Source organism: Mus musculus, chromosome 11 (genome assembly GCF_000001635.26).
Source record: "Mus musculus strain C57BL/6J chromosome 11, GRCm38.p6 C57BL/6J".
NCBI lineage: Eukaryota > Metazoa > Chordata > Mammalia > Rodentia > Muridae > Mus > Mus musculus.
This window is the reverse complement of record NC_000077.6, coordinates 102,301,395-102,325,136: the sequence shown is the minus strand read 5'-3', so window position 1 is coordinate 102,325,136 and position 23,742 is coordinate 102,301,395. Positions and strand designations below refer to the sequence as shown.

General features: G+C 53.9%; 1 protein-coding gene across 16 annotated transcripts; it reads left to right on the top strand.

Moving 5' to 3' along the window:
- The first annotated feature begins 1,487 nt into the window (after positions 1–1,487).
- On the top strand, positions 1,488–20,577 carry Ubtf (upstream binding transcription factor, RNA polymerase I). 16 transcript variants are annotated; one of them, XM_030245777.1, is made up of 22 exons: positions 1,488–5,226; positions 5,545–5,813; positions 8,664–8,788; positions 10,098–10,273; positions 10,915–10,998; positions 11,084–11,239; positions 13,319–13,383; positions 13,637–13,757; positions 14,101–14,211; positions 14,561–14,694; positions 14,805–14,946; positions 15,228–15,269; positions 15,370–15,483; positions 15,585–15,740; positions 16,088–16,243; positions 16,328–16,438; positions 16,820–16,908; positions 16,999–17,188; positions 17,846–17,893; positions 17,987–18,058; positions 18,138–18,281; positions 18,371–19,146. In XM_030245777.1, the coding sequence occupies exons 3-22, from the start codon at positions 8,731–8,733 to the stop codon at positions 18,494–18,496; spliced, it is 2,295 nt and encodes a 764-aa protein (XP_030101637.1). In that variant the 5' UTR covers positions 1,488–5,226; positions 5,545–5,813; positions 8,664–8,730; the 3' UTR covers positions 18,497–19,146. The 16 variants fall into 16 exon arrangements, with proteins under 16 accessions (XP_030101637.1, XP_017169919.1, NP_001349476.1 ...); NM_001362547.1 differs by lacking the exon at positions 14,101–14,211 and having other exon boundaries at positions 4,275–4,519; positions 18,371–20,577; NM_001362544.1 differs by lacking the exon at positions 1,488–5,226 and having other exon boundaries at positions 18,371–20,577.
- Positions 20,578–23,742: the final 3,165 nt, after the last annotated feature.

Sequence of the window (23,742 nt, the reverse complement as noted above, 5' to 3'; positions counted from 1 at the left end):
TTAGGTGGGGGGGGGGGTAAGGGGGACTTTTGGGATAGCATTTGAAATGTTAATGGAGAAAATACCTAATTAAATAAAAAAAAGTAAAAAAAAAAAGGATATTAGGTGGTAAGAGACAAAGTGTGTGTGTGCACGCATGCTTGTGGATGTGCGCGTGGGAGCGCGTGGGTTCTTTCTCCCTCTGAAGAATTTTCTAGGATACACTAGGTTGTGCTCAGTAATGCAAAAATCCCAACACTTGGGAAATGGAAGCAGGAGACTTGCCATGAGTTTCAGGACACCCTGGGCTACACAGAGGGCAAACCTCTCTCCAAAATGCAAAAAAAAAGAAAAGAAAAAAGTTTAAGCAATTACAAATATATCATCTCAACACTCGTGATATTGAGGCAGGAGTGTTCAGTGCTAGTGTAGACAAGATCATGAATTCAAAGACAACCTGTGCAAGATGCTGTGTTTAAAAAGAAAAAGGGAGGGAAAAAAGCTGGGCAGTGTTAGCCCACTTCAATCCCAGCACTTGGGAGGCAGAGGCAGGTGGATCAACAGAGTTAGTTCCAGGACAGCCAAGGCTGTACAGAGAAACTTTGTCTGGAAAACCAAACCAAACCACAATTACATCCTAACCAATCTGGCGAAAAGGAAAAGTCTAATAGTATCTAGCATGAAAACCCCAGAGCCCCTGGAAGTCCACACATTCCTGGGGGTAGTGGATACTACGACCATTTTAGAAATCACTTGGTGACTGGGGAGTGGTGGCATAAACTGTAATCTCAGCACCTAGAATGCAGACACTGATGGAGCTTGTGAGTTCAAGGTCAGCCTGGTCTAAGAGAGTTCTAGGACAGCCAGGACTACATAGAGAAACTCTGTCTTGAAAAACCAAAACCGGGGCTAATGAGATGGCTCGGCAGGTAAGGGCACTGACTGCTCTTCCGAAGGTCCTGAGTTCAAATCCCAGCAACCACATAGTGGCTCAGTCTGAAGTCAGCTACAGTGAACTTATGTATAATAATAAATAAATCTTAAAAAAAAAAAGAAAGAAAATCCAAAACCAGGGTGGTGGGGTGGGGTGGAGAATACCTACTATTTAATAGTCAAGGATAATTCTATCCTTGTGTGTGTGTGCATAACATACGTGGTATGTAATATATATATGTGTGTGTGTGTCTCATGTTCACAAGTGCATATGTATGTGTGGAGACCAGAAATCGATATCAGAATGTTTCCCTCTATATCATTCATTTATTTATAGACAGGGTCTCTTGATGAACCCAGAGAGCACTGATTGGCTAGACCCTACTGATTACCCATCTTTGCCAACCTCTTCCCTTACACCCTCAGTACCAGGTGTAGGATCACACCTGGGACCTGGATCCAGGCCCACAGGTTGCACTGTAAACACTTCACTGGCTGAGTCACTTCCCACCCCCCACTACACTTACATCCTCTGGTGCAGGCAGAAATCCCACACACTTCAAAAGGCATTCGTATTCAAAGCTACTTTATTCCCAATGATAAAAACCAGGAGGGGTGGGCAACAAGGTGGCTCAGTCAGGTGAAGACTCTTGTCTCTCAATAATGGAAGTCTGACAACCTGAGTTTGCCCTCTGGAGGTAAAGTGAAAGCAGGGAGTTGACTCCACAAAGTTGTCCTCTGAAGTCCACGTGCACATGGCGGGAGTGCTGTGGTCCTTCCATTCTGTAAGCATACAATCCTAATAAATAAAAACTGTCATATACCCAGACCCTGGATCCAACCTAGACATCCATTAACAGTGGAATATATGCAATCTACCAAGCTGCAGATTGTTCCATCGCTATGGCGATGGAACTCAGAATGCTGAAGAGTCTGGAGGGGTGTATTGGCTGAGTGAGCTTCTGTTGGAGACTGGTTCTACTGCTTTAATTTGAAATTTGCACATACATCGAAGCTCCTTGCCCTCAACCGGTTTTTGATCGATCAATAAAGATGCCAGTGGCCAATAGATGGGATGGGATCATTAGATTTGCTAAGGCTGGGGTGCCGAAGACAAGAGGAGAGATGGAGAAGTGCCATGACTCAGGGGAGAAGGATGGGACGTAGGAGCTTCAGGAGGGAAAGCCAACCAGCCATGTGAGAATTCGGGTGAGTGGCCACTGGCTACCTTCCCAATTGGGCCTGAGGTAGCAGGGGGAAGGTTTAGGAGTGTCCAGCCTTTGAGGTAGGCAAGGCATTTTAAAATTAACTGGCGTATGTGTGTTTCCCATTCTCAAATCTAGATAGCTCCTGCAAGGGCACACGTGCAGTGCATCTGGCTGAGAACCAAAGCGATGTAGCCCAAATTACCAGTACAAGCTTCTGAGATCCTGGAAATATTCGATATTTTTGTCTTTTTGATGGTAAATTATACACACACACACACACACACACACACATATATATATAAAATAATTCCAGTTTCAAGGGACCCAACACCCTCTGATGACATACACTCACACTGATATAGACACATATACAATGGATTTTTTTTTTTGTATAACAGAAATCTTTTTTTTTTTTGAGACAGGGTTTCTCTGTGTAGCCCTGGCTGTCCTGGAACTCACTTTGTAGACCAGGCTGGCCTCCAACTCAGAAATCCACCTGCCCCTGCCTCCCAAGTGCTGGGATTAAAGGCGTGCACCACTACCGCCCGGCATATAACAGAATTCGACTACTACATTTTGCTTAAAGCATTCAAAGAACTCTGGGGATTTCCTAGGAGCCTGGGTCTGGATTGGGCAACTCAGAGAAGGGCTGCAACCAAGTGCAGGGCGCACAGCGAGGGTTGTCGCTGTGCTCTGTCGCTGGCGCTGGCGTAGGCTGGGGTTACAGAGTGTGAAGGCTCTGCTTCAAGGCAGCTGCCAGGAAGCTGGGAAGAGGGGGGACAAAGCTGGATGAAAGGGAAAGGGGCAAAGACTAAGGGCTAAGGGCAGGTTCTCTCACTCTGGGGCTGGTAGCCCACATCTTAAGACTCATGACCTCACCAGAAACCCAACAAAGGCAAAGAAGCCGAAGAGTTTCCAAGTGGGGAAGGTGCCAGCCATGATCTCTGCTGCCCAAGGAATCAATAATAATAATCCTTATGATTCATGTTCATCCTGCTTTCTTCCAAAGCACTTTACCGAAAAGCCCCTTGGCCCAGCCAAGAAGTTCAGGGCTCGGTGCTAGAATACCTGTACTTCAGATCTGACCGTGGAACATTTGCATCTTTCTTGGTTTTAATTGTGAGTTATGTGGAGAATAAAGCTTTATATACATCGTCTCACAATCCCTGATGAGGAAGTGGATTCTATAAGTATACACATATAGAAAATGGGATCTGGTTAGGGTAGAATTTGTCCAAACTCACACCATATTAAGGAGGTGGGGTGGCTTTAATCCCATCACTTGGGAGGCAGAGGCAGGAGGATTTCTGAGTTCGAGCCCAGCTTGGTCTACCGAGTGAGTTCCAGGACAGCCAGGGCTACACAGAGAAAACTTGTCTCTAAAAACAAAACAAAACAAAACAACAACAAAAAGGTGGGGTGTGGGAGCTAGAGAGGTGGTTCAGCAGTTAAGAGCTCTTGCTTTTCCAGGAGGACTGGGATTCAATTCCCAGCACTGCCATGGCAGCTCACAACTGTCTGTAGCTCCATCCTAACACAAATGTATATGCAGGCAGAACACCAATGTACATAAAATTAAAAATCTACTTTACCCTTTTCAAAACACATCAATAGCCCTTTAAAAGCTCTGCTTTTTTAGTGTGGTGGGAGAGGGCTTGATCCAACACCAAATGTTTTGTATTCCAGAGGCAGATCTAGGTATGTGGCGGTGGGGGGAATGGAGAGAAAACGGACAGAGGGAAGAGAGGAAGGGAGTAAAAGCAAGCGAAGGGGATAGACTCTTTAATAAAAAATAAAATATTAAAATCTCAGCAATTGGGAGGCAGAGGCAGGCAGATCTCGGGTTAAGTGCGAGGCTGGCCTGGTAAACAGAGCTAGCTCTAGGAGAGCCAAGGCTACACAGAAAAACCCTGTCTCAAAAATCCAAACGAAACAAACAAAATAATTTAAGAACAGACTCTTCAGTAGGTCATCCAAGGAAGAGGCCTTGAAGGCTACCCTTCTTTATCACGGCCAATCTGCCTCTCCTACACGCGGTGCTTCTAAGCTGAGCACAGCAGATCTGTTCCTGCAACGTGGCAGAGTGGGATGTGGAAATCCTGGGAAAGAAATCTCATTTTCCCCAGGAGACAAGAGGAATTACACCAGCAACGAAACTGTGGATGGAGAAGGCAGTGTGCCAAGAAATGGTCCAAAGAGACTGTGCGACCCAGCTGGCTGAGATGTGAGCAACAGCAGTGTTATTGTGGCAGCCCGAGGAGCCAGGAGCCATGGCGTGTCCCGGGGAGTGATGACACAAACCAAGCGTGGGCCGACCTGGTGGAAACCAGCGTCCTTCACATTGCCTTCTGCCTCCCTACAACTAATCCTGATATCCCTTCAGCCCACTAGCAGGGGAGGTAAAGACCACTAGAACCGATGGCAGTGGGAGGTTAAAAAGCGGCACACGCCCAGGCCTTTTCTCCCCAGACTTGCTGGATGGTGGAATACGGGAGGTTAGATCTGTGGTTGCCGGGCTGCTCAAATCCTGCCTTAAACCGGGGTGCGGAGCTCTCTTGTGGGCTCCCCGTCGTCGCCGGGGTGGGGGGACAGCGCCCGCGGCCTGCTTTCTCAGGGCTGGCCAAGCCTTTTTGACAAGCTGATTGCGAGAAGGGGATTGGCTGATCCAGGCGTGACGCCGGTAACAACAAAGGTGGAGTTGGAAGAAATTAGATTAAAGGAAAGGAGGAGAAAAAAAAAAAATTAAAGGGGGAGCTTGCAGGCAACTGGAAGCAGAGACCGAGGGGGAGACGCACGAAGCTCCGTTCCCGGTTCCGACTTCCCCCTTCCAGCTCTTTCGCACAAACGCGCTGGGATTTTGCTCTAAACCCCTACCCCGGTCGCGGCCTAGTTACTGAAGCCCAGGGTAAAGGGATGGCCGTTCCGCTGCTTCTTGAAAAACCTCCCCAACTCCCACTGACACCCTACTACGACACAGGGGTGAACTTTTTGTTCTTAACTCCTCGGATCATACGGCCGGTGAAGATGGGGGACATCGAGAACAACCCAAGACTGGCTCTGAAATCCGGAAGGCCCTCGCCGGGCACCGAGACCCAAACGAGGCGGGGTACTTCCCGGGTATTTTCATACGTTGCAAACCTAGGAGGCTTTTTTTTTTCCCTTTTTCTTTTTTGTAACATTCCCCTTCGCCCCCATCCCGCTTTAGCTTCAGGGTTGCAAAAGCAAAGCAATAAAAAAAAAAAAAAAAAGAGAGAGAGAGAAAACCTGCGCACACAGACACACACCAGTGGCGACAGGGGAGAGTTGGAAAAACGCAGGAGAGGAGGAGGCAGGAGACAGCAAGGATGGAGCAATGGGAGAGGGAGCAGGCAGGATCCCTCACAGATCCCCCTCCGGCCTCAAGCTGCCTTGCCCGCCCCGACAGGAGAGCGAGGAGTCGGGCAAGCAGATGGAGTGGAGCTCGCTCTAGGCAGCTGGCTTGGCCGGAGACTGGAGGAGCCGCCAAGCGACCGGCTGATTGGAAGAGAAACGCAGAGCGATGGAGGCGGGGGTAGGAGGACGATTTCTCTGCGGGGACTGGCGGCGGCGTACACGCCCGGGTCGGGCGCTGCAGAGCTTGGCTAGCTTTCAACCCGCGCTCGGCGGCTCCAGCCCCGCGCACCCCCGCCCCCAGCCCTGCCGGAGGCCCCGCAGGTGAGTGGGAGCTGGGAGCCAAAAAAGAGCTAAATGTCGAAAAACATCTGCCTTGGAAAAAAAAAAAAAAGCAAAAAACATTTTTTTTTTTTTTTTTTACTATTCCTTTTTTTAAAATTTCGTGCAGCCCCCGAGCGGTGGGAGGGAAGGGGTGAGGCTGAGCCGCCCGGAGGAGGCGGAGGGGCCAGGCGAGGCCGGGGCGGCCCGGGAGGCGGCGGCGCCAAGGCGGCTCTGACGGGCGAGCGCTCGGAGCGGCGCTGCGCTGCGCTGCGCCGAGGCGGGCGGGCGGGCGGGCGGAGCGGGGCGGGCGGAGCGCGGCGCGTGGGGCTCGCCATTAGCCGTCGCTCCGCTTCGCCATCTCGGGCTTTGTCTGGAGACTCGCTGCCCGGGCGCCGGCAGCTGCGGAGCTGCGGCTCGGCTCTTCCGCTTGCCGTGCTGCCTGGCGCCCCCGGCCCTCACTAGCACCCACTTGCTCGGTAAGTAAGCCTCGGTGCCGCGGATTTCGGGGGAAAGGGGTTGCTCTCTGGCGGCGCCAATCTCCGTCCTCCACGCGCCCGGGAAGGCCTGGATAGCCATGCCGGGCTGGATTGAACCGGCTCCCAGAGTGACTCTTCCGCTGGGGTCGGCAGCTCCTGGCCGATTCCCGGGTGTGAGGAGGGACGGGAGAGGTTTTTGTTGTTTAGGGGACTAAGAATATATATTTTAAGTTTCACGGGTGTTCTGCGGAGCATAAGGGAACCGAGAGGTAGGCGCCGAAACCTCGCACCGCGATCCGGGAGCGTGAGTCCCAAGCCGGTAGCCACGCTCCGGGGACCAGGGTGGTCGCTAGCCCGCTCCCGGAGGCGGGAGAGAGGAGCAGATGAGGACTAGGCCGGGAAACCGAGCTTAAGCTGGGAGAGCCTGGAAGAGAGCTCCAGAGCAGGGTTGCCGGCACCCGCGAGGCTCGCCGGCCACCCTCTCCACCGCCGCACCTCGGCCCTCCCTTCCTCCCGCGCCGGCCAAGCCTGCTAGTTCCCCCGCGGGGCTGGCGAGGTCGCTTTAGCCGCCCGCTTGCTCGCCCGCCTCGGCTCGCAGCCCCGCCGCCATCCGGGCGGCTGCGTGTCTTCCCTGTCCCGGCCCCCCCCTTCCCCGGCGGCAGCAACAGCAGCAGCCGCCGCCGCCACTACCACCACCCCCCTCCCCTCCTTCCTTGCCTCCGCCTCGGCCGCCCGGGTCCCCCCAGCGCCCGCCCCTCCTCCCAGCTGCCCCCCGCGGAGCCCGCCCGGGCAGGCTGTGGGAGGGAGCGGAGCCGGCGAGGCGGGCGGGCTGGCGCTCGCTCCCCGGGGGTCGGTGTGCGCTCTACGGGGAAGGACGCGCTCGCTGCCCCGCTTCTCCCGCCCCCCCTCCCGCTCCTCCTCCTCCCTTCTCCCTCCTCCCCGCTCCGGCGGCGGAGGCTGCTGCGGCGGCGGGGGGTGTGCGAGCTGAGGCCGGGGCCGGCGGGCGGGCGGGCGGGCTGCCTGCAGGCGGAGGGCGCTGTGCTTTGTGCTTTTCGCCGCGAGGAGCAGCAGGCAGCAGCCACAGCCGCCGCCGCCACAGCAGCAGCAGCAGCCGCCGCCCCAGCGCCGCCGCCGCGCCCGGAGGAGGAGCCGCTGCCGCCGCGGGAGGGAGTTGCGGCTGTGCCCGGCCGAGCGGGGGAGGGCGCCGCGCTCAGAGCCGAGAAGGGAGCCGCCGGAGCGGGGAGCTCAGAGGCCGCGCTGCGCCGGGTAACCGAGGCGGCGGAGGACGTGCGCCGGGGCCGGGGCTAGGGAGCGAGCCGCGGCTGCGGTAGACGCCGAGTGGCGATACCGGGAGAACTGTAGACAAGATGATCAGGGAACGGGGAAGGGCGCCGTGAGCCGGGGGTAGGAAGGGCAGGAAGCGAGGCCCAAGTGAGGCCCCGGGTGGAGGAGCCCGCGTTTCTCCGGCCGACAGGCGCAGTTCTCGCCGGCCGCCGGAGGGGGCGGCGGGGCCGGTGAGCGAAGCGCCCCCGCCTCGCGGCCGCCGTCCTCCCGCCCTCTGCTTGGCTCGGCTCCCCGGAGGCCGGGGCGGGGGCGCCGGCAGGGCTGGGCCGCAGGCTCGGGGAGGAGGCGGCCGTTCCCGCCGCGGTCGCGCCTCTGCGCCGGGTTTCTTCCGTGCGTGTTGGGGTGGCTGGGTGGTGGCGGCGGCGTCTCCGGCCCCGGGTGGTTCGGGGACGGGGGACAAGCTAGGCCGCTTCTCCGACTGCTCGCCTGCCCGGACAGGCGGGGACCGCGTTGGGAGGTCGGGAGGGGGGTAGCAGCGGGAATCCAGATCTAGTCCCCGGGGGCGGTCCGGCCGCTGCGCTCCCGGGCTGGCGGCGGCTGCGCGGCGTCCGGGTCCCCGCCGGGTTGCGGAGGCGGGGGGAACCGGCCGGGGAAAAGCGGGAGGAGGAGACTGAGGCGCGTGCCCGCTTCCATGCCCGCGCGCGCCCTTTACCCGCCCTTCCTCCCCCGCCCTCCAGCCTGGGGCCTCCCCGGGGCGGGCGCTCACCGAGGAGGAGGAGGAGGAGAATTTTTTTTTTTTTTTTTTGCCCGGGTGGGGGAAGGAGGCCGGAGGGCGGGAGCTAGCTGCACGCGGGAGCTGGGAGCAGTCTCTCGCGTGGGCAGGGGAGGGCGCATGCGGCACCGCCTGGCTCTGGGGGCTGGGGTAGAGAAGAGTGGGGCTCACTCCTGCACCCACTGATGAAGTCTATGAGCCTCCTGTTCGGGTCTCGCTGAGAGTGTGGACCTATGCCCCCTCCCATGTGTGAGGGGGTGGGATAGAAAGCCCCCCTCCTCTCAGCCTCCTTAAGTGGGTTTGGTGTCTCTTCAAAAGGGTGAGGTGGCTTTGACCCCGGGTGGCCCGGCCAGCGCGACCGAGGAGGTGGCTGGACAGCTGGAGAATGAACGGAGAAGCGGACTGTCCCACAGACCTGGAAATGGCCGCCCCCAAAGGCCAAGGTATGGGTCCCCAGCTTCTCTTTTCAAACTTGTCTTTTTTCACACACGAGCTCTCCAGCCTTGTAAAAGGTTCCTCTCAGGCTTCGTTCTGTGCACTGGCAGACAGTCTTAAGTCTTAGAAAGTGAAGCATCTGTCACATGGGGGTTTGGCCAAATCCAAATTACTTGGCCTTGAGCTTAGAACTTGAGTCTTTACGATCTCTTGCTATGAATGAGGGTCACAGGGAAGACTCTTGGAAGCCAGCCTTCTTGGTTTCTTAGCTTGAAGTATCACACCTTAGTGGAGATTTTCACTAGAGGCAGGTGGAAAACAGGGAAGGGGATTGTGGTTTATGGCTCCAAGCCTTAGGAATTATAGATGCCCCGACCCTAGCCACCTCTGTCAGCAGTGTTATGTTTATGACATGGAGGGTAGTAGGAAACTGGGCATCTGCCAATGTTTGTGAGACATCAGGGGAGAGAGGATTATGGGCCATGTGACCCTTTTCTGCGGAAACCGGCCCAGGTTACCAGATGCAAATGAAAGTCAGGAGCTCTTTTGCATCCTGGCCAAGGGTTCCCCCAGCCCAGCCTCCATAGCAGAGAGGCTCAGAGCTGTCTCTGGGCTGCACTTTAGCAGCTGAAAATAATTGGGCTAAGATGTCAACTTGGAGTTCTGGGGTTCTCCAGAGACCAAGGCCCTGAGAACTCTGTCCACCTGCTTGCCTTTTCTCAGAACTACTGTGTATGGTGCTAATGTTTGAATTCCACTTTTCTCAGTTGCCAGAAATGCTGCTTTGGTCTCCCTTAAAGTGACTAGAGTGGTGGAGTACCTGCCTTTAGTTGTTGATCTCCAGCTGTGCTGGACAGACATCTTCACTGGGAGCCTTAGGACTCACACCTCAACCTCAGGCCTTGCATGTTTGACACTCACATAGAGCCTGACCACATTTAGATACGTTCTTTCCCTGATCCCTCCCTTTCTGATGAGCCCTTTGTCCATAGGCCCTAAATCACTAGACTTCCCACTCCATCTCATACTGTAAATAGGGGCCCATGGCAGCCTAGCATGTTAAAAGTGATTGCTTTGAGGTAAGCAAGACAGGATTCCCAGTGTAACTTAAGTATGGTGGTTATTTTATCTGGTCCAGAGTCCCTTCCCTGATTTAATAGGACCACGGTTATTTTTCTTTTTTAGGACTGAGCCATGTACTGGTTCAGATGAGAAGCAACCAGGGGCTTTGGGGAGGAGGGGGTGAACTCAGAGGCTGGGGAACAGATCAAGAGAAGGGCATGAGCCAGGTGTGGTGACTTCTCTTACATGTCACAGACCGCTGGTCCCAGGAAGATATGCTGACTCTGCTGGAATGCATGAAGAACAACCTCCCATCCAACGACAGCTCCAAGTTCAAAACCACAGAGTCGCACATGGATTGGGAAAAAGTTGCGTTTAAGGATTTTTCAGGAGATATGTGCAAGCTCAAATGGGTGGAGATTTCTAACGAGGTAAGTGCTTCCCACTTTTTGACTCCTGTAAATAAATACATATTGTATATGCTATTTTTTTTTCCTTCAGAAACAGGGTTTCTCTGTGTAGCCCTGGCTGTCCTGGAACTCACTCTGTAGACCAGGCTGGCCTTGACCTCAAATCCGCCTGCCCCTGCCTCCTGAGTGCTGGGATTAAAGGCGTGCGCCACCACGCCCGGCTGTGTATATGCTTTTCATCTCAGAGAAAACGGGGAAAGCAAACCAGTCACTTTGGACAGAAGGCCTTCACGTGTTCTTCTGTCAGCTCTAATGTATGCCTTAGGGGAGGAAGTGGCCTGGGCGATAGCAACCGCCTAGTGCTCACAGTTCTACCACAATCTTCTAGGTGACTTTGGATACTCTAGGGGCTGAATGAGATGCAGGCATGGAAGCTACGTTGAAATCAGTCTGTGACTGCTCTTAGGTTGTCCCCAACTACTTGGGCCTCTGTAGCAGATATGAGCGAGTGCCTCTGGGTCAGAAGTTGCCTATAATCTATGTTGTCGCTTTATTTTCTTCATTGAACTCAGTGTGGTGGAGGGCAGTGCTAACACTGTAAAGGGATGCTGGACTATGCAGTGATGTTTCCCAAATTCCTTTCTTCCTGTTTGCTCCCCCAGGTAAGGAAGTTCCGTACATTGACAGAATTGATCCTTGATGCTCAGGAACATGTTAAAAACCCTTACAAAGGCAAAAAGCTCAAGGTGAGTTACCAGGAGGAGAAGCTCGCGTCAGGGAAGAGGGGTTTAAAGGATAGGTGGCATCTAACCCCGCTTTCCTGTGTTCCAGAAACACCCGGATTTTCCAAAGAAACCTCTCACCCCTTACTTCCGCTTCTTCATGGAGAAGCGGGCCAAGTACGCGAAGCTCCACCCGGAGATGAGCAACCTGGACCTGACTAAGATCCTGTCTAAGAAATACAAGGAACTTCCAGAGAAGAAGAAGGTGGGGGGAGGGGGGGCTCAGGTGTGGGGAGGGTAGTTATACTTGCAGGAGGGGGCAGCTGGTGTGGGAAGGTCAGCGGGGTGGGGATAGGCCTTAGAGAGACAAAAGGGACTCCATATTGGGCGTGTGGAGGGGTCAACACAACAGTGTAGTTGTTTTGGAGGTCACCGGGGTACCTATCCCCCTCCTGGCCCACACATGGTCAGACAGGACCCATTGCAGGGGAGGACCCTGAAGGCGTTCAGACTGCTCCTGTACCCCACAGCCAAACAGCCACACTCCCTGTGAATCTGTGCAGCCATTCTCCTACCCACCATGATACTTGAGTAGACAAGAGACCCAGGAAAGGGGAGAGACTGGTTGTCCTGAGCAAGGACTGGGGCATAGGAGTGCTGAGTAGCTTGAGGCTTCCAGCTAAATGATGCTGGAACACACTTGAGTTTGGAACCTCTTCTGCCCTCCAGTGCTCTTCCCCCTGCCGCGTCACATAAGTGACCTTGTTTTCCCGTGTACAAGGGTACACGGTCTCTCCTTGCCTCAGGCTGCTTCCTCCTACAGAAACAGACCCCTGTCCAGATTCTCAGGGGTGTAGGCCTTTAGGTAAACGTTGTCCGAACCTCCTGGGCAGAGATGGATAAAGCCCAAGACAAGCTCAGGGGGGTTCCCTGGAAGACAGGGAAGCAAAATACTGAAGGGAGTTCAACACGTTAAAGATGGGAGAGAGCCAAACGTGAGGAGGAGATGCTGGGTGATGAGGCCAAGGGTGTCAGTGCCGGGCAGTAGGGTCTGAAGGATGCACACTGGTGGGCAAAGAACACAGAGTCAAACGAATTAATCTGGCTGAGCTCATATGCTCTTACTGTTAAATCCAAAATGGGATAGGCTTGGTTGGGTAAAACCAGCTGTCTGTGGCCCATACCCAAGCCCAAGTAGCATTAACTGGCAGGGCTGCCATTGACCCCATGGGTGAGGACTTGGGACTGTGACTACACACACCACCAGACCCCTGAGGGGTGGGAGAGAGAGGCTAAGAAGCAGAAGCAGGGAGGGACAGAGAAACTTGAGTGGAGAAAGCTTAGGCACGGGCACACTAATGTGGGCCTGTCATATTGTTGCCGGTCGGCTGTGTCTGGTCCTTCAGGTAAGTCACTTCAGTACTCCTGATTGAGGCGTGGAGGGTGAACCCTGAGATGCCTTTTAAGTTCCCGTCTGAGGAGGACTGAGGGTGCCCTAGGGAGGCCGTGCTGTTTCTGGTTTCTGTTGGGAAGCATGGTGGAAATGAGCTGCCTCCTTGCTTGCTCCTGGTGCCTCTTACAAGGAGGAGTCTAGTTCAGTTGTGAGCCTCTGGTCCTTTCCAGTGCTATCTTGACCCAGAATTGAGAAAGGAAGGAAGGAGAAATGGATGTTATGCAAGAGGGAAGAGGCATAAGAGGAGGGAGGGGTTTCTAAAAGCCTGGGGCTCCAGGAGCACAGAGGAAGGGACAAGGCAGGAGGGGACAGTGACCAAGAAGACAGGAATGCCGGAGACCCAGAGCTGGTGCTGGATGGGAAAGAAACTGCAGATTTAGGCCATTTATTGGGAGGTGGTTTACGTTGTGAGAACTCATCTCCTGCCCCTTCAACAATATCCTCTGCTGCTTCAGAAGCAGAATTAAGCCTTCCTGGTGCTGTTAGCCACCCCAGAGGGGACAGACCAACATCAGCTGCCACAGAGATGGTGGGAAGAGGGAGCACAGCAGCCAGAGAGCGCCACGAGACTCAAGGGAGTTATGTGGTATTAGAGAAAGTGCTGGGTAGTCCGAACCTGTCACAGTTCACCTACTGGGTGATGTGATGTCTCCTGGCTTCTGGGGCATTCTGTCTTAATATGGAGATGGGTGACTGGGAGTCTCCCTGAAAATCCCACTATCTGGCTGTTAGTCACCAAGCTTAATGTAAGTCCAGCTCACTAGAGGCACAGGAACCAAGCATCTAAAATCATAGCAGGAAGCAAGGCAGTCACAGAGGAGGGTGGCTTTTTCTAGATCTGGGTGAAGTAGGCCTTGGGTCCTGGGTGACTCCATCCCCTCCTCCCCTCAGATGAAATATATTCAGGACTTCCAGAGGGAGAAACAGGAGTTCGAGCGAAACCTGGCCCGATTCAGGTAAGGCAGAGGAGGGCTATGGGGCACTGGGTGCGGTAGGATAAACGTACTGTCTGAGACTAGAACTGACCGTCCATGAAACGTGGAAGTCTTGTGTAGACTGTAGTGTCAGGTTCAGGGGCAGGGACAGGTTGCCAGCCACAAACTTCCACCGAGCTCCTGCAGGAAGGCCTAAAAGGCTTGGCTTGGGCAGCTAGCTGGGGTCTGCCCTAGCGGTGTCCCCTGCTGACCCTTGCTCCGGTCCCCTGGTTAGGGAGGATCACCCTGACCTTATCCAGAATGCCAAGAAGTCGGACATCCCCGAGAAACCCAAAACTCCCCAGCAACTGTGGTACACCCACGAGAAGAAGGTGTATCTCAAAGTGCGGCCGGATGTGAGTGTCTGGCCAAAGGGTAGGGGCGGAGGGCACACGGCGGTGGCAAGGGGGGAGCCGCGCCTGGTGGCTGGGTATGGTGCAGGGGAGCAGGAGAGGAGGCCCCTCCCCAGGGGGGGGGATTGCATGGACAGGGCCTGGGCCAGCTGGCGTGCGAATGAGTGTGTGTGTGAGCCTGTCCCTCGCACCAAGGCGGATCCCTGCCTCTCCACCTTACCCTCCTGGCCTGCGGTGGACACTTGCGTGACCTCCTGTGGCCCGAGGGGGGCGGGGCCCTCTGTGCCCCTCCCCCCCTCCCCTGCCCCTGGCTGCCTGCGTGTGTCTGACGGCTTTTGGTTTGCAGGCCACTACGAAGGAGGTGAAGGACTCCCTGGGGAAGCAGTGGTCTCAGCTCTCGGACAAAAAGAGGCTGAAATGGATTCATAAGGCCCTGGAGCAGCGGAAGGAGTACGAGGTTAGGCTTCCGCTGCGCTCCTCCCCATCCGGCTCTTCACGAGCCTTTGCCCTCTGACTCGTGCCACAGCGTTCTGCACGTGGCAGTCGTTCCCTGACCTTCTACTGAGGGAGGGGCCTTTTGGGCCCCTTTCCTCTGTCCCTACCGTCTTACAAGCCCCGTTCCCACCCGAGAGATCTCAGGCTAGGGCAGAGCAGGACACCATATTGCAGATGACACAGCAGACACACAGACACACGGCCATCCCCAGCTTTGCTCCCTGCCTCCCCTCCCCAGCGGCTCTCCCCCTTATGTTGTCCCCGCTAACCCCACACCCCATTACCCTCCGCTCCCCTACCTCCCTCTGCAGGAGATTATGCGGGACTATATCCAGAAGCACCCTGAGCTGAACATCAGTGAGGAAGGCATCACCAAGTCCACCCTCACCAAGGCCGAGCGCCAGCTCAAGGACAAGTTCGATGGGCGACCTACCAAGCCGCCTCCGTGAGCACCGCCCTGGATGGGTGGGCGAGTGGGCCATCAGGGAGTTGTTCGTGAAGAACTTGAACCCAGTCCCGTTTGCTCATGGGTGTGCCTTCCTCCGGATTCAATAGGAACAGCTACTCCCTGTACTGTGCGGAGCTCATGGCCAACATGAAGGATGTGCCCAGCACAGAGCGCATGGTGCTATGCAGCCAGCAATGGAAGCTGCTCTCTCAGAAGGAGAAGGATGCCTATCACAAGAAATGTGACCAGGTGCGCAGGGCAGGTGCCAGGCCACCCCGAGCTCGGGGTCTTGACTTGGGGTTTAGCGCATGAGCTTTGCCTGGGCTCAGTAACTCACTGATTACAGGTGCCTCAGCCACCTGCCTTCAGCCTGGGCCGGGTTTAGCCTCCCCTGTCTGTCAGGCCTCTTGGCTGCCATCTTCAGGGGGTGAGAAGGTTACATACACCCAGTCCCTAGGGGCCTGCTGAGGCTGGCTGGCCCAGGAGAATGGAGGCTGACCCCAACTCACTGAATCCCCTTACTTTCCTAGAAAAAGAAAGATTATGAGGTAGAGCTGCTGCGGTTCCTTGAGGTAAGTAGGCACCACCTTGAGGTGGGCAGAGGGCGCATTCTGGAGTCCGAGGAGCCGGCCTACCTGCCTGCTGCAGCCCCATACCCTTCTTCCTACCTAGAGCTTGCCGGAGGAAGAGCAGCAGCGGGTTCTGGGGGAGGAGAAGATGCTGAACATCAATAAGAAGCAAACCACCAGTCCGGCCTCCAAGAAGCCTTCACAGGAAGGTGGCAAGGTGAGTGTCCCATGCCCGTGGGGGTGGGGGCCAGGATGGAGCCGCTCACAGGAGGAGGCTAGTGGCAATTGTACCTCCGATACTCCCCGTACTTCCCTTAGGGTGGCTCCGAGAAGCCCAAGCGGCCTGTGTCTGCTATGTTCATCTTCTCTGAGGAGAAGCGAAGGCAGCTACAGGAGGAACGACCTGAGCTCTCCGAAAGCGAACTGACCCGCCTTCTGGCCCGCATGTGGAACGACTTGTCCGAGAAGAAGAAGGTCGGGCCTTGGAGAGACCCCCTACTACTCTTCCCTAAGGGTCTCCTGGGCCACTTCCATGCGCGCGGTTACAGCCGCTCCCCGGCACCAGAAGTGAATCACACGTGTACCGTGTACCCGGGCTCAATTGCTGGGGCGGGAGCCGGAAGAAGGGAAGCTTTCAGCTTCCTTGTTGGCTCCCTTGGAGAGCGGCCCCATGGGTGGGGCGGAGCTTGGTGGACGTCACTGCTGCCCACGGCTTCTGCCGGACCCGCCCTCCTCAACAGGGAGCCGGCAACGAATGCTGGGTGGGCTTAGCGCGCCCCCTAGGGGTGGCCCGAATGTTAACATCCTTGCTTTTTCTATAGGCTAAATACAAGGCCCGGGAGGCTGCGCTGAAGGCGCAGTCTGAGAGGAAGCCGGGCGGGGAGCGTGAAGATAGGGGCAAGCTGCCGGAGTCGCCCAAGAGGGCTGAGGAGATCTGGCAGCAGAGTGTCATCGGAGACTATCTGGCCCGCTTCAAGGTAGCGGAGAGTGGGGAAGGATCGGTTTATGGTCTCTAGCAACAGACCCCCTCCCATAACTGATATCCTGGGTTTGTACCTTAGAATGACCGGGTGAAAGCCTTGAAAGCCATGGAGATGACTTGGAACAACATGGAGAAGAAGGAGAAGCTGATGTGGATTAAGAAGGCAGCAGAAGACCAAAAACGATATGAGGTGGGAAGGGGTTGGGCCACCTGCCTCCATGATGGGCCAGGAGGGCCAGCTTTGTTTAAGACCCTGAGCCAGTCTCTTAACTTCCGGCCTGGCATAGGCTAGGTGGGCGTCAAGGTACTAGCCTCTTGGGTGATTTTGGCGGGGGGGGGGGGGGGGGGCGGGACGGGACTACTTCCATTTCAGGGAACATTTTTGAAACGACCCTCTTGGTGCAGTGACTTGTCCAGCAGTTGTTTTGAGAAGAGTCCTGCTATGGATCCCAGCTAGCTACCACTACCAGCTCTAGCTCCTCCTGCCTTAATCTCTGCCGAGTTGAGATCTCCCCCGCCAGTGGGGTGGGGAGTGCGGGTGTGGGTGTGACCTCTCCGTCTCTCTCCACAGAGAGAGTTAAGTGAGATGCGGGCCCCTCCAGCTGCTACAAACTCTTCCAAGAAGATGAAGTTCCAGGGAGAACCCAAGAAACCTCCTATGTAAGCCTGAGGCTGGGACCTATGGTGTAGACAGGGCTTAGAAGGCGGCTCCCTTAGGACCCTGACTGTCCCTGTCACCCCACGCTGCAGGAACGGTTACCAGAAGTTCTCCCAGGAGCTGCTGTCCAATGGGGAGCTAAATCACCTGCCGCTGAAGGAGCGCATGGTGGAGATTGGCAGCCGCTGGCAGCGCATCTCCCAGAGCCAGAAGGAGCACTATAAGAAGCTGGCGGAGGAGCAACAGAGGCAGTACAAGGTGCACTTGGACCTCTGGGTCAAGGTGAGAGAGAGGACAAAGGCACCTTGGAAGGGAGTGCCTGCAGGGACTGGGAAGTCCTGCGGGGCAGTGGGTACTGACATTTTTTAAAGCTAAGCAAGCCAAGGTATCAAGTCATTTGCCAAGGTTACATAGTAGACAGTTTGTGTAGACTGGGTGCTCTTCGTTCAAGCAAGGACCAGGAGACTTGTAGGGCCTGGCTAGGCTGGCAGTCTCCACTGCTGTGCTTGAATGGTCACATTTGTCCAGGGAGAATTACCTGTCACTCAGATAGGCTAACCAAAGACCCAGAGGGATGGCAGGAATTCAGTGTTCAAGAATTTTGTCAGTCTTCGTCGTCATTTCAAAGACTGGGGTCCAGGTGGGGTTGACCTCGTGAGTCATTGGGGGGGGGCATGCTTTGCAGTTAAAGAAGCCCTAGGTACAGGGCTACCATTTGGAAACGGCAGTTGGGGGTAGGGCATTGCTATGAAAACTGACTTGGTTCAGTGTTCAGAATCAGGAGTTATGTTCTGAGCCCCTAAAAGCTTTCTGCAGGGACCCAAAGTTTAGGAGACTGAGTGTAAAGATAAGGTATGTGGGAGCTCTGCCCAGTGGACGTCGGCGTATGCAGCCAGCTGTAGGATGGGGTTGATCTTATTCCCAGTTCTTTCTCCCCAGAGCCTGTCTCCCCAGGACCGCGCAGCATACAAAGAATACATCTCCAATGTAAGCAGGAGCACAAGGCAGTGGAGGGGGAGGCTGGAGGGACTCTGCAGGGGCTGGGACTCACTTCAGCCCCCTTCCCATCCTTTCTGTCAGAAACGTAAGAACATGACCAAGCTCCGAGGCCCAAACCCCAAGTCTAGCCGGACCACCCTGCAGTCCAAGTCGGTAAGGCACCCCTGCAAGGTGGGTGGGTGGCTGGCAAGGTGGGTGTATCTGGCTGCTGATGCGTCTCCACACCTCCCAGGAGTCCGAGGAGGATGACGATGAGGAGGAGGAGGACGACGAGGAGGAGGAGGAAGAGGAAGATGATGAGAACGGTGACTCTTCTGAGGATGGCGGGGACTCTTCTGAGTCCAGCAGTGAAGATGAAAGCGAGGATGGGGATGAGGTGGGCAGGAGGCGTGGTGGGAGGGAGGGTTGTTGTAGATCACCAGGAGGGCCACACACACGGTGACGGTGGGGTCTTTATTCTCCCAGAATGATGATGACGACGACGATGAAGATGACGAAGATGACGACGATGAGGATGAAGACAACGAGTCTGAGGGCAGTAGCTCCAGCTCTTCATCCTCAGGGGACTCTTCGGATTCTGACTCCAACTGAGGCTCAGCCTCCACCCCAGGCAGGCAGGCAGGCAGGCAGCCAAGGAGAGAGCCCCTGCAGAGCTCATCTCCCCAACTGACAACCTTTGACAACCTTTGTCTCTCCCTGTGTTCTGTCCCGTACCCTCCAGACTTCCCCACTTTCTTTCTTTCTTTCTTTTTTGTTTTTTAAATCAGTGGGGGGTAGGAGGCTGCATGAGCCCAAGCTAGGACTCTGCAGCCTTGGAGCCTCAGCTCCAGGGTTCTCCAGGGACAGCAACCATCAGACTGAGCCAGCGCTGGACGGGCCCACCCTGCCCCTCTTCTGCATTTGCAGTTCCGGCATGGACAATGGACTGGGGAGTTTGGGGGTGGGAGAGAGTCTTAAAGAGTTTGGTGAGACCTCCACACCTGCAGCCTGCAGCAAGGTGGATGTTCGGGGGGCCTTTCCTTCCCAGATGGGCTTGCTACCTGGACCCCCCACATTGAACTGGAGGGAGACAAGGGTGCTGCCTTCAAGAAAGCAGGCAGTGGCCCTGTCCCTCTTCCCTGCCCCTGCAGGAAGGAGCTGCCTGGACCCGTTCGTGGGGGAGGGGCAGAGTGTTTTTTTATATATGTGTGTATATATTTTTTTTTTAAGCTCTGAGCTGTCAACGAGACGTTTCCTACCGATCTCGGCTGCCGTCTCTGTTGTCATTTCTGGGACTGGGAGGGCCTGGGATGGGGTGGATTGAGACTTAAAAAAAAAAAAAAGGTCTAGGTATGCATAGAATGTGTGTGAGGCTGTGTGTGTGTGTGTGTGTGTGTGTGTGTGTGTGTGTGTGAGGCTGTGTGTGTGATGTGCACACACGTGAGCGAGCGATACAGCATGACTGCGCCTGTGGATAGGAGAGAGAGAGAAGAGTGTGTGTGTGTGTGTGTGTGTGTGTGTGTGTGTGTGTGTGTGTGTGTCTAGAGCCTGTCTCTTTGAATCTGGAAAAAGGGTCGGTAGAGGCCTGGGAGATGGTGTCCCTAGCAGGAACAAACCAAGGCTGCCCCTCCCTGCCATCTTCCATTGTGGGGTTCAGGGACACCACCTGATGCTTCCTATACTAGTTTGCCCCTGCCAAGGCCATGTCCCTGAGCTGCTGCAGGTCTGTGCTGTCCAGCAGGAAAGTGGGAGGGGCAAACCATGGCATGAGCCTTAAAGCTTTTCTCTGGTGCCCTGGGCTTCAGGAAGTTCTTCCTGCCTTGCCCCGTGTCCTCTGGCCATCCCCATTTCCTTTGAGTTCTCAGGTCTGCTCCCTCTTTCCTGCCGCCACCCCTGTATGCAGAAGATGCTCTCTGCAACTGCTCCTCTAACTGCTTGCCAGCAGTTTGGGACCTTCTGAAGAGGGTCAGTCCCTTGACGGTGAAATCCTAGTCACCTTTACCTGTGGTGATTATCAGTTTTACTATGTTGGCCAGAATTTTTGTTCGTGCTATTGGGTTTTGCTTCTTAAATGAAAGCCAGAGGTGGGAAGTAGGCTCTCCACAGAAAGTAGGCTGCAGCCCAGCTGCCAGTCCCTCTTGAAAGCAAAGACATTTGCCTGGACTGTGTGATGGAGATTCCTAAAGAGAAGATTCCCTCCCACCCCACCCCCTGCCCTCAGCGCGCGCGCACGCACACACACACACACACACACACACACACACTGTCCTTATTCTAAAATTTAGTACCAGGGTTTTAAGTTCCTGAGAGGGCTTGCAGAGAACTCCATCTCCTTGTTTGAACACCCTGGACTGTTACACTTGAGTGAAATGCGTTTTCACTTAGAAACAACTTTGAACAGGACATGTGTTCCTCCCACTGCAAGTATTGGAAAATTCTTAGAGGTAGGGCTGTGGGGGTGGGACATGTTGGTGCTGTCAGAGGTTGCCCAGGATATATTTCAGCACTGGGACCCTTCTCCTTTTTTCTAATATTTAAGGAGTCTTTTGTAGGTTTCAACAACCACCACACTTGAATTTGTACCACGGGAGCGGCTTAGACGTGACTGTCCCAGATCAAGGCCCACTGTGGAGGTTTTGTTTTCCCCTTTTTTTTTTTTTTTTTGTATAATAAAGTGAAAAACCAAGGTTTGACTTTCGTCTGGTCACTGGAATTAAATAAGTGGGTGGCAGGGGTGACCCAATAACAGGTTTGACATAGAGCCCTTGAAGCCAGCTTGTCCTTTCTCGAGCCAAGTGCAGGTGACTCGCCTTCCCATTGTTCTCAGTTCAGCCCTTTAACTTGGGCTTGGGGAGTTGCAGAGTAGATAACTTTTTCACCCAGAGGGCAGTGCTTTAGGTAATGAGCCACTGGGGTGAAGGGTTCAGCCAGGCTTTGCAAGCCCTTTCAGGTGGCTCAGGGAGAGGCAGGCTTAGCTGTGGCTCCCCTAACTCTACCCAGACTTCTGGTGAGAAGCTGCTGAATCCAGAGGACATGTTCTCTGGATTAAGACCTGCCTTGCCTGTGCAGGCTTTGACTAGGTTCCTGGACAGGTAACTGGGTGAAAGGTCTATGTAAAACGCTCCCCATTGATGCTGCTCCACACTTCAGAAGTCCCCATTCATTCCCCAGAGTCTCTTCTCCAGTCATTAGCATACTTGTCTTTACTCCAGGGGACATCTGCTTCTGTCCCTGATCTCTGACTCTGCTTCCTGGGTATTCCTGTATCGCTCCTGAACCTCTGGTTTTTACCCATAGGGAAGCCATTCAAAAGGCAGTATTCAATCAGGCATGGTAGTGCATACCTGCAAATCTCAGCTTCCGGGAGGCTGAAACTAAAACTAGAGAACACATAAGTTCAAAACTAGCCTGTGCCATGGAATGAGATTGCCTCCCCTAATAAAAGGTGGCATCTGCAGGCACTGCTTGGCTGTGGCTTAAATGTCGCCCCCAAACTCAAGTTGAAACCTATAATGATAACAGTAGGAGTAAAAGGGTGGGACGTTTTAAAAATTGTGTGTGTGTGTGTGTTAGTCCAGAGAATAGCTTGTTGGGTTCAGTTCTTTTTGTACTATATGAGGTCTCTTAGCTCAGAGCATTATGCTTGGTAGCAGTTACCTTTACCTGCTGAGCTGTCTCATCAGCTCTGTGGGATCTCCATAAATAATATGATTACAAGAGTCTGTCCCTCAGAAATGGATTAAAGCATTATGGCGCCGGGCAGTGGTGGCGCATACCTTTAATCCCAGCACTTGGGAGGCAGAGGCAGGTGGATTTCTGAGTTGAAGGCCAGCCTGGTCTACAGGGTGAGTTCCAGGATAGCCAGGGCTACACAAAGAAACCCTGTCTTGGGGGGGGGGGGGGGAGATCCAATTAGGCACTCAACTACCTAGCCTGCTACCTTAGGGTAGCAGTCTCCATGTCTCTGCCTGCTTCTCTTCCATTATTTAATCTATCACCTGGAGTTATTTCCCTATCTAAACCCCTCTCAAACCTATCTCAACCCATATCCCTTCTCCACAGGGACATTTCCATTCCTTCTAAAGCCACTGCCATTGCTCACTTTCTGGAAAGACCTGGAATTGATCTTCTTGCTTAATCTTGTTTCTTACATTAAATATATTCTGCACACAGCAGGCAAAATTGTCTTAAAGCCAAATTTGAAGCTGTGTGTGGTGAGTTATCACTGTAGTCCCAGAACTCAACACTCAGGAAGGGTCAGGAAGACTCTGGGATTTGAGGCCAATCTATCTCAAAAACCTAAACACACGAATCTAAGGTGCCACTTACCTGTGGTATTACTGGGAAGGGTTGCTGGAGTACAAGAGTTCAAGGCCAGCCTGAGTAATATTGACAGACCTATATTGCAAGGTCTGTCTAGTTGCAAGGAAGAGAGAGAGAGAGAGAGATCCCAGTATCTCAGTCCTTGGTCAGCTGAGGTAGGAGAATTACCACAAGGTTGAGGCCATCCTGAACTATATAGTAAGTTTGAGACCAATTAGGGCTACATAGACCCTGTGTCATAAACAAACAAACAAACAAACAAACTAAAACAACAACAAGCAAAAACCACCCCTCCACCCACCCCCAAAAAACTAGGTGTGGTAAGCCAGGTGTGGTGGTGATGCACGCCTTTAATCCCAGCATACAGGAAGCAGTGGCAGGTGGATTTCTGAGTTCAAGGCCAGCCTGGTCTACAGAGTGAGTTCCAAGGACAGCCAGGGCTACACAGAGAAACCCTGTCTCGAAAAACAAAAATCCCCTAGGTGTGGTGCCCTGTATTTGTAATCCCAACACCCAGGGTGTGATTCCTTCCCCTGACCCCTAACACCCAGAAGGTTGCTGCTGAAGCATTACATACTCTAGGGTACACAGAGAGAACTTGTCTCCAAAACAACCAACCAAGAATTGTGATTACTTCTCTATTTAAAACTTATTGTAGCTGTTGGGGATACAGCTCAGTGGCAGAGTGCTTGTCTAATGTGCACTAGTCTATGGGCGCCATCCCCAGCACCACAAACAAATAGCATGTTTTTGAAGACTGGCCTAGTAGCCTCTCCTTGTAATCCCAATATCTCGAGAGGTGGCAATATGGAGATCAGGAATTCAAGGTTATTCTTGGCTACACGGTCAGTTTGAAGCTAGCCTGGACTATATAAAATCCTGTCTCAAAAAAAAATTACATACATATACATCTTTCTCGCTTTTTTTTTTTTTTTTTTTTTTTTTTTTTTTTTTTTTTTGGTTTTTCAAGACAGGGTTTCTCTGTATAGCCCTGGCTGTCCTGGAACTCACTTTGTAGACCAGGCTGGCCTCGAACTCAGAAATCCGCCTGCCTCTGCCTCCCAAGTGCTGGGATTAAAGGCGTGTGCCACCATGCCCAGCCTTTCTCGCTTTTTACCACATTCCTCCTAATCATTCACAGTGGTTCGGCGCTGTCTTCTGTAAATCAAGTATGTGGATCAGAGGTCTTTGGACTTCGTTTTTATTGGGACAGGGTTTCTCTGTGTAGCCCTGGCTGTCCTGGAACTTGCTCTGCAGACCAGGCTGGCCTTAAGCTCAGAGATCTGCCTGGCTCTGCTGGGATTAAAGGCGTGCGCCACCACCGCTGTCTTCTTTGCACTTCTTGCTCTCTGCCTAGAATTCTGTTCTCCCACCAATCCACAAGGCTGATTTTCTCACTTCTCAGGCCTCAGCTCAAATGTCACCTCACAGAAAACCACTGACTCTAGAGGCCTTCATCGCCTTTCTTGCGGATTTACCAGATTTGTGGTCTCTTTCCTCAAGTTGAAGACAGTTAAATTGCTTGTTCATCACAG

Bases quoted from the DNA above. Each gene is read 5' to 3' on its own strand.
- Ubtf (NM_001362544.1), top strand. From the start codon at position 8,731: ATGAACGGAGAAGCGGACTGTCCCACAGACCTGGAAATGGCCGCCCCC. The intron at 10,999-11,083 runs GTGAGTTACCAG...CCTGTGTTCCAG, and splicing joins ACAAAGGCAAAAAGCTCAAG to AAACACCCGGATTTTCCAAA. The intron at 11,240-13,318 runs GTGGGGGGAGGG...TCCTCCCCTCAG, and splicing joins AACTTCCAGAGAAGAAGAAG to ATGAAATATATTCAGGACTT.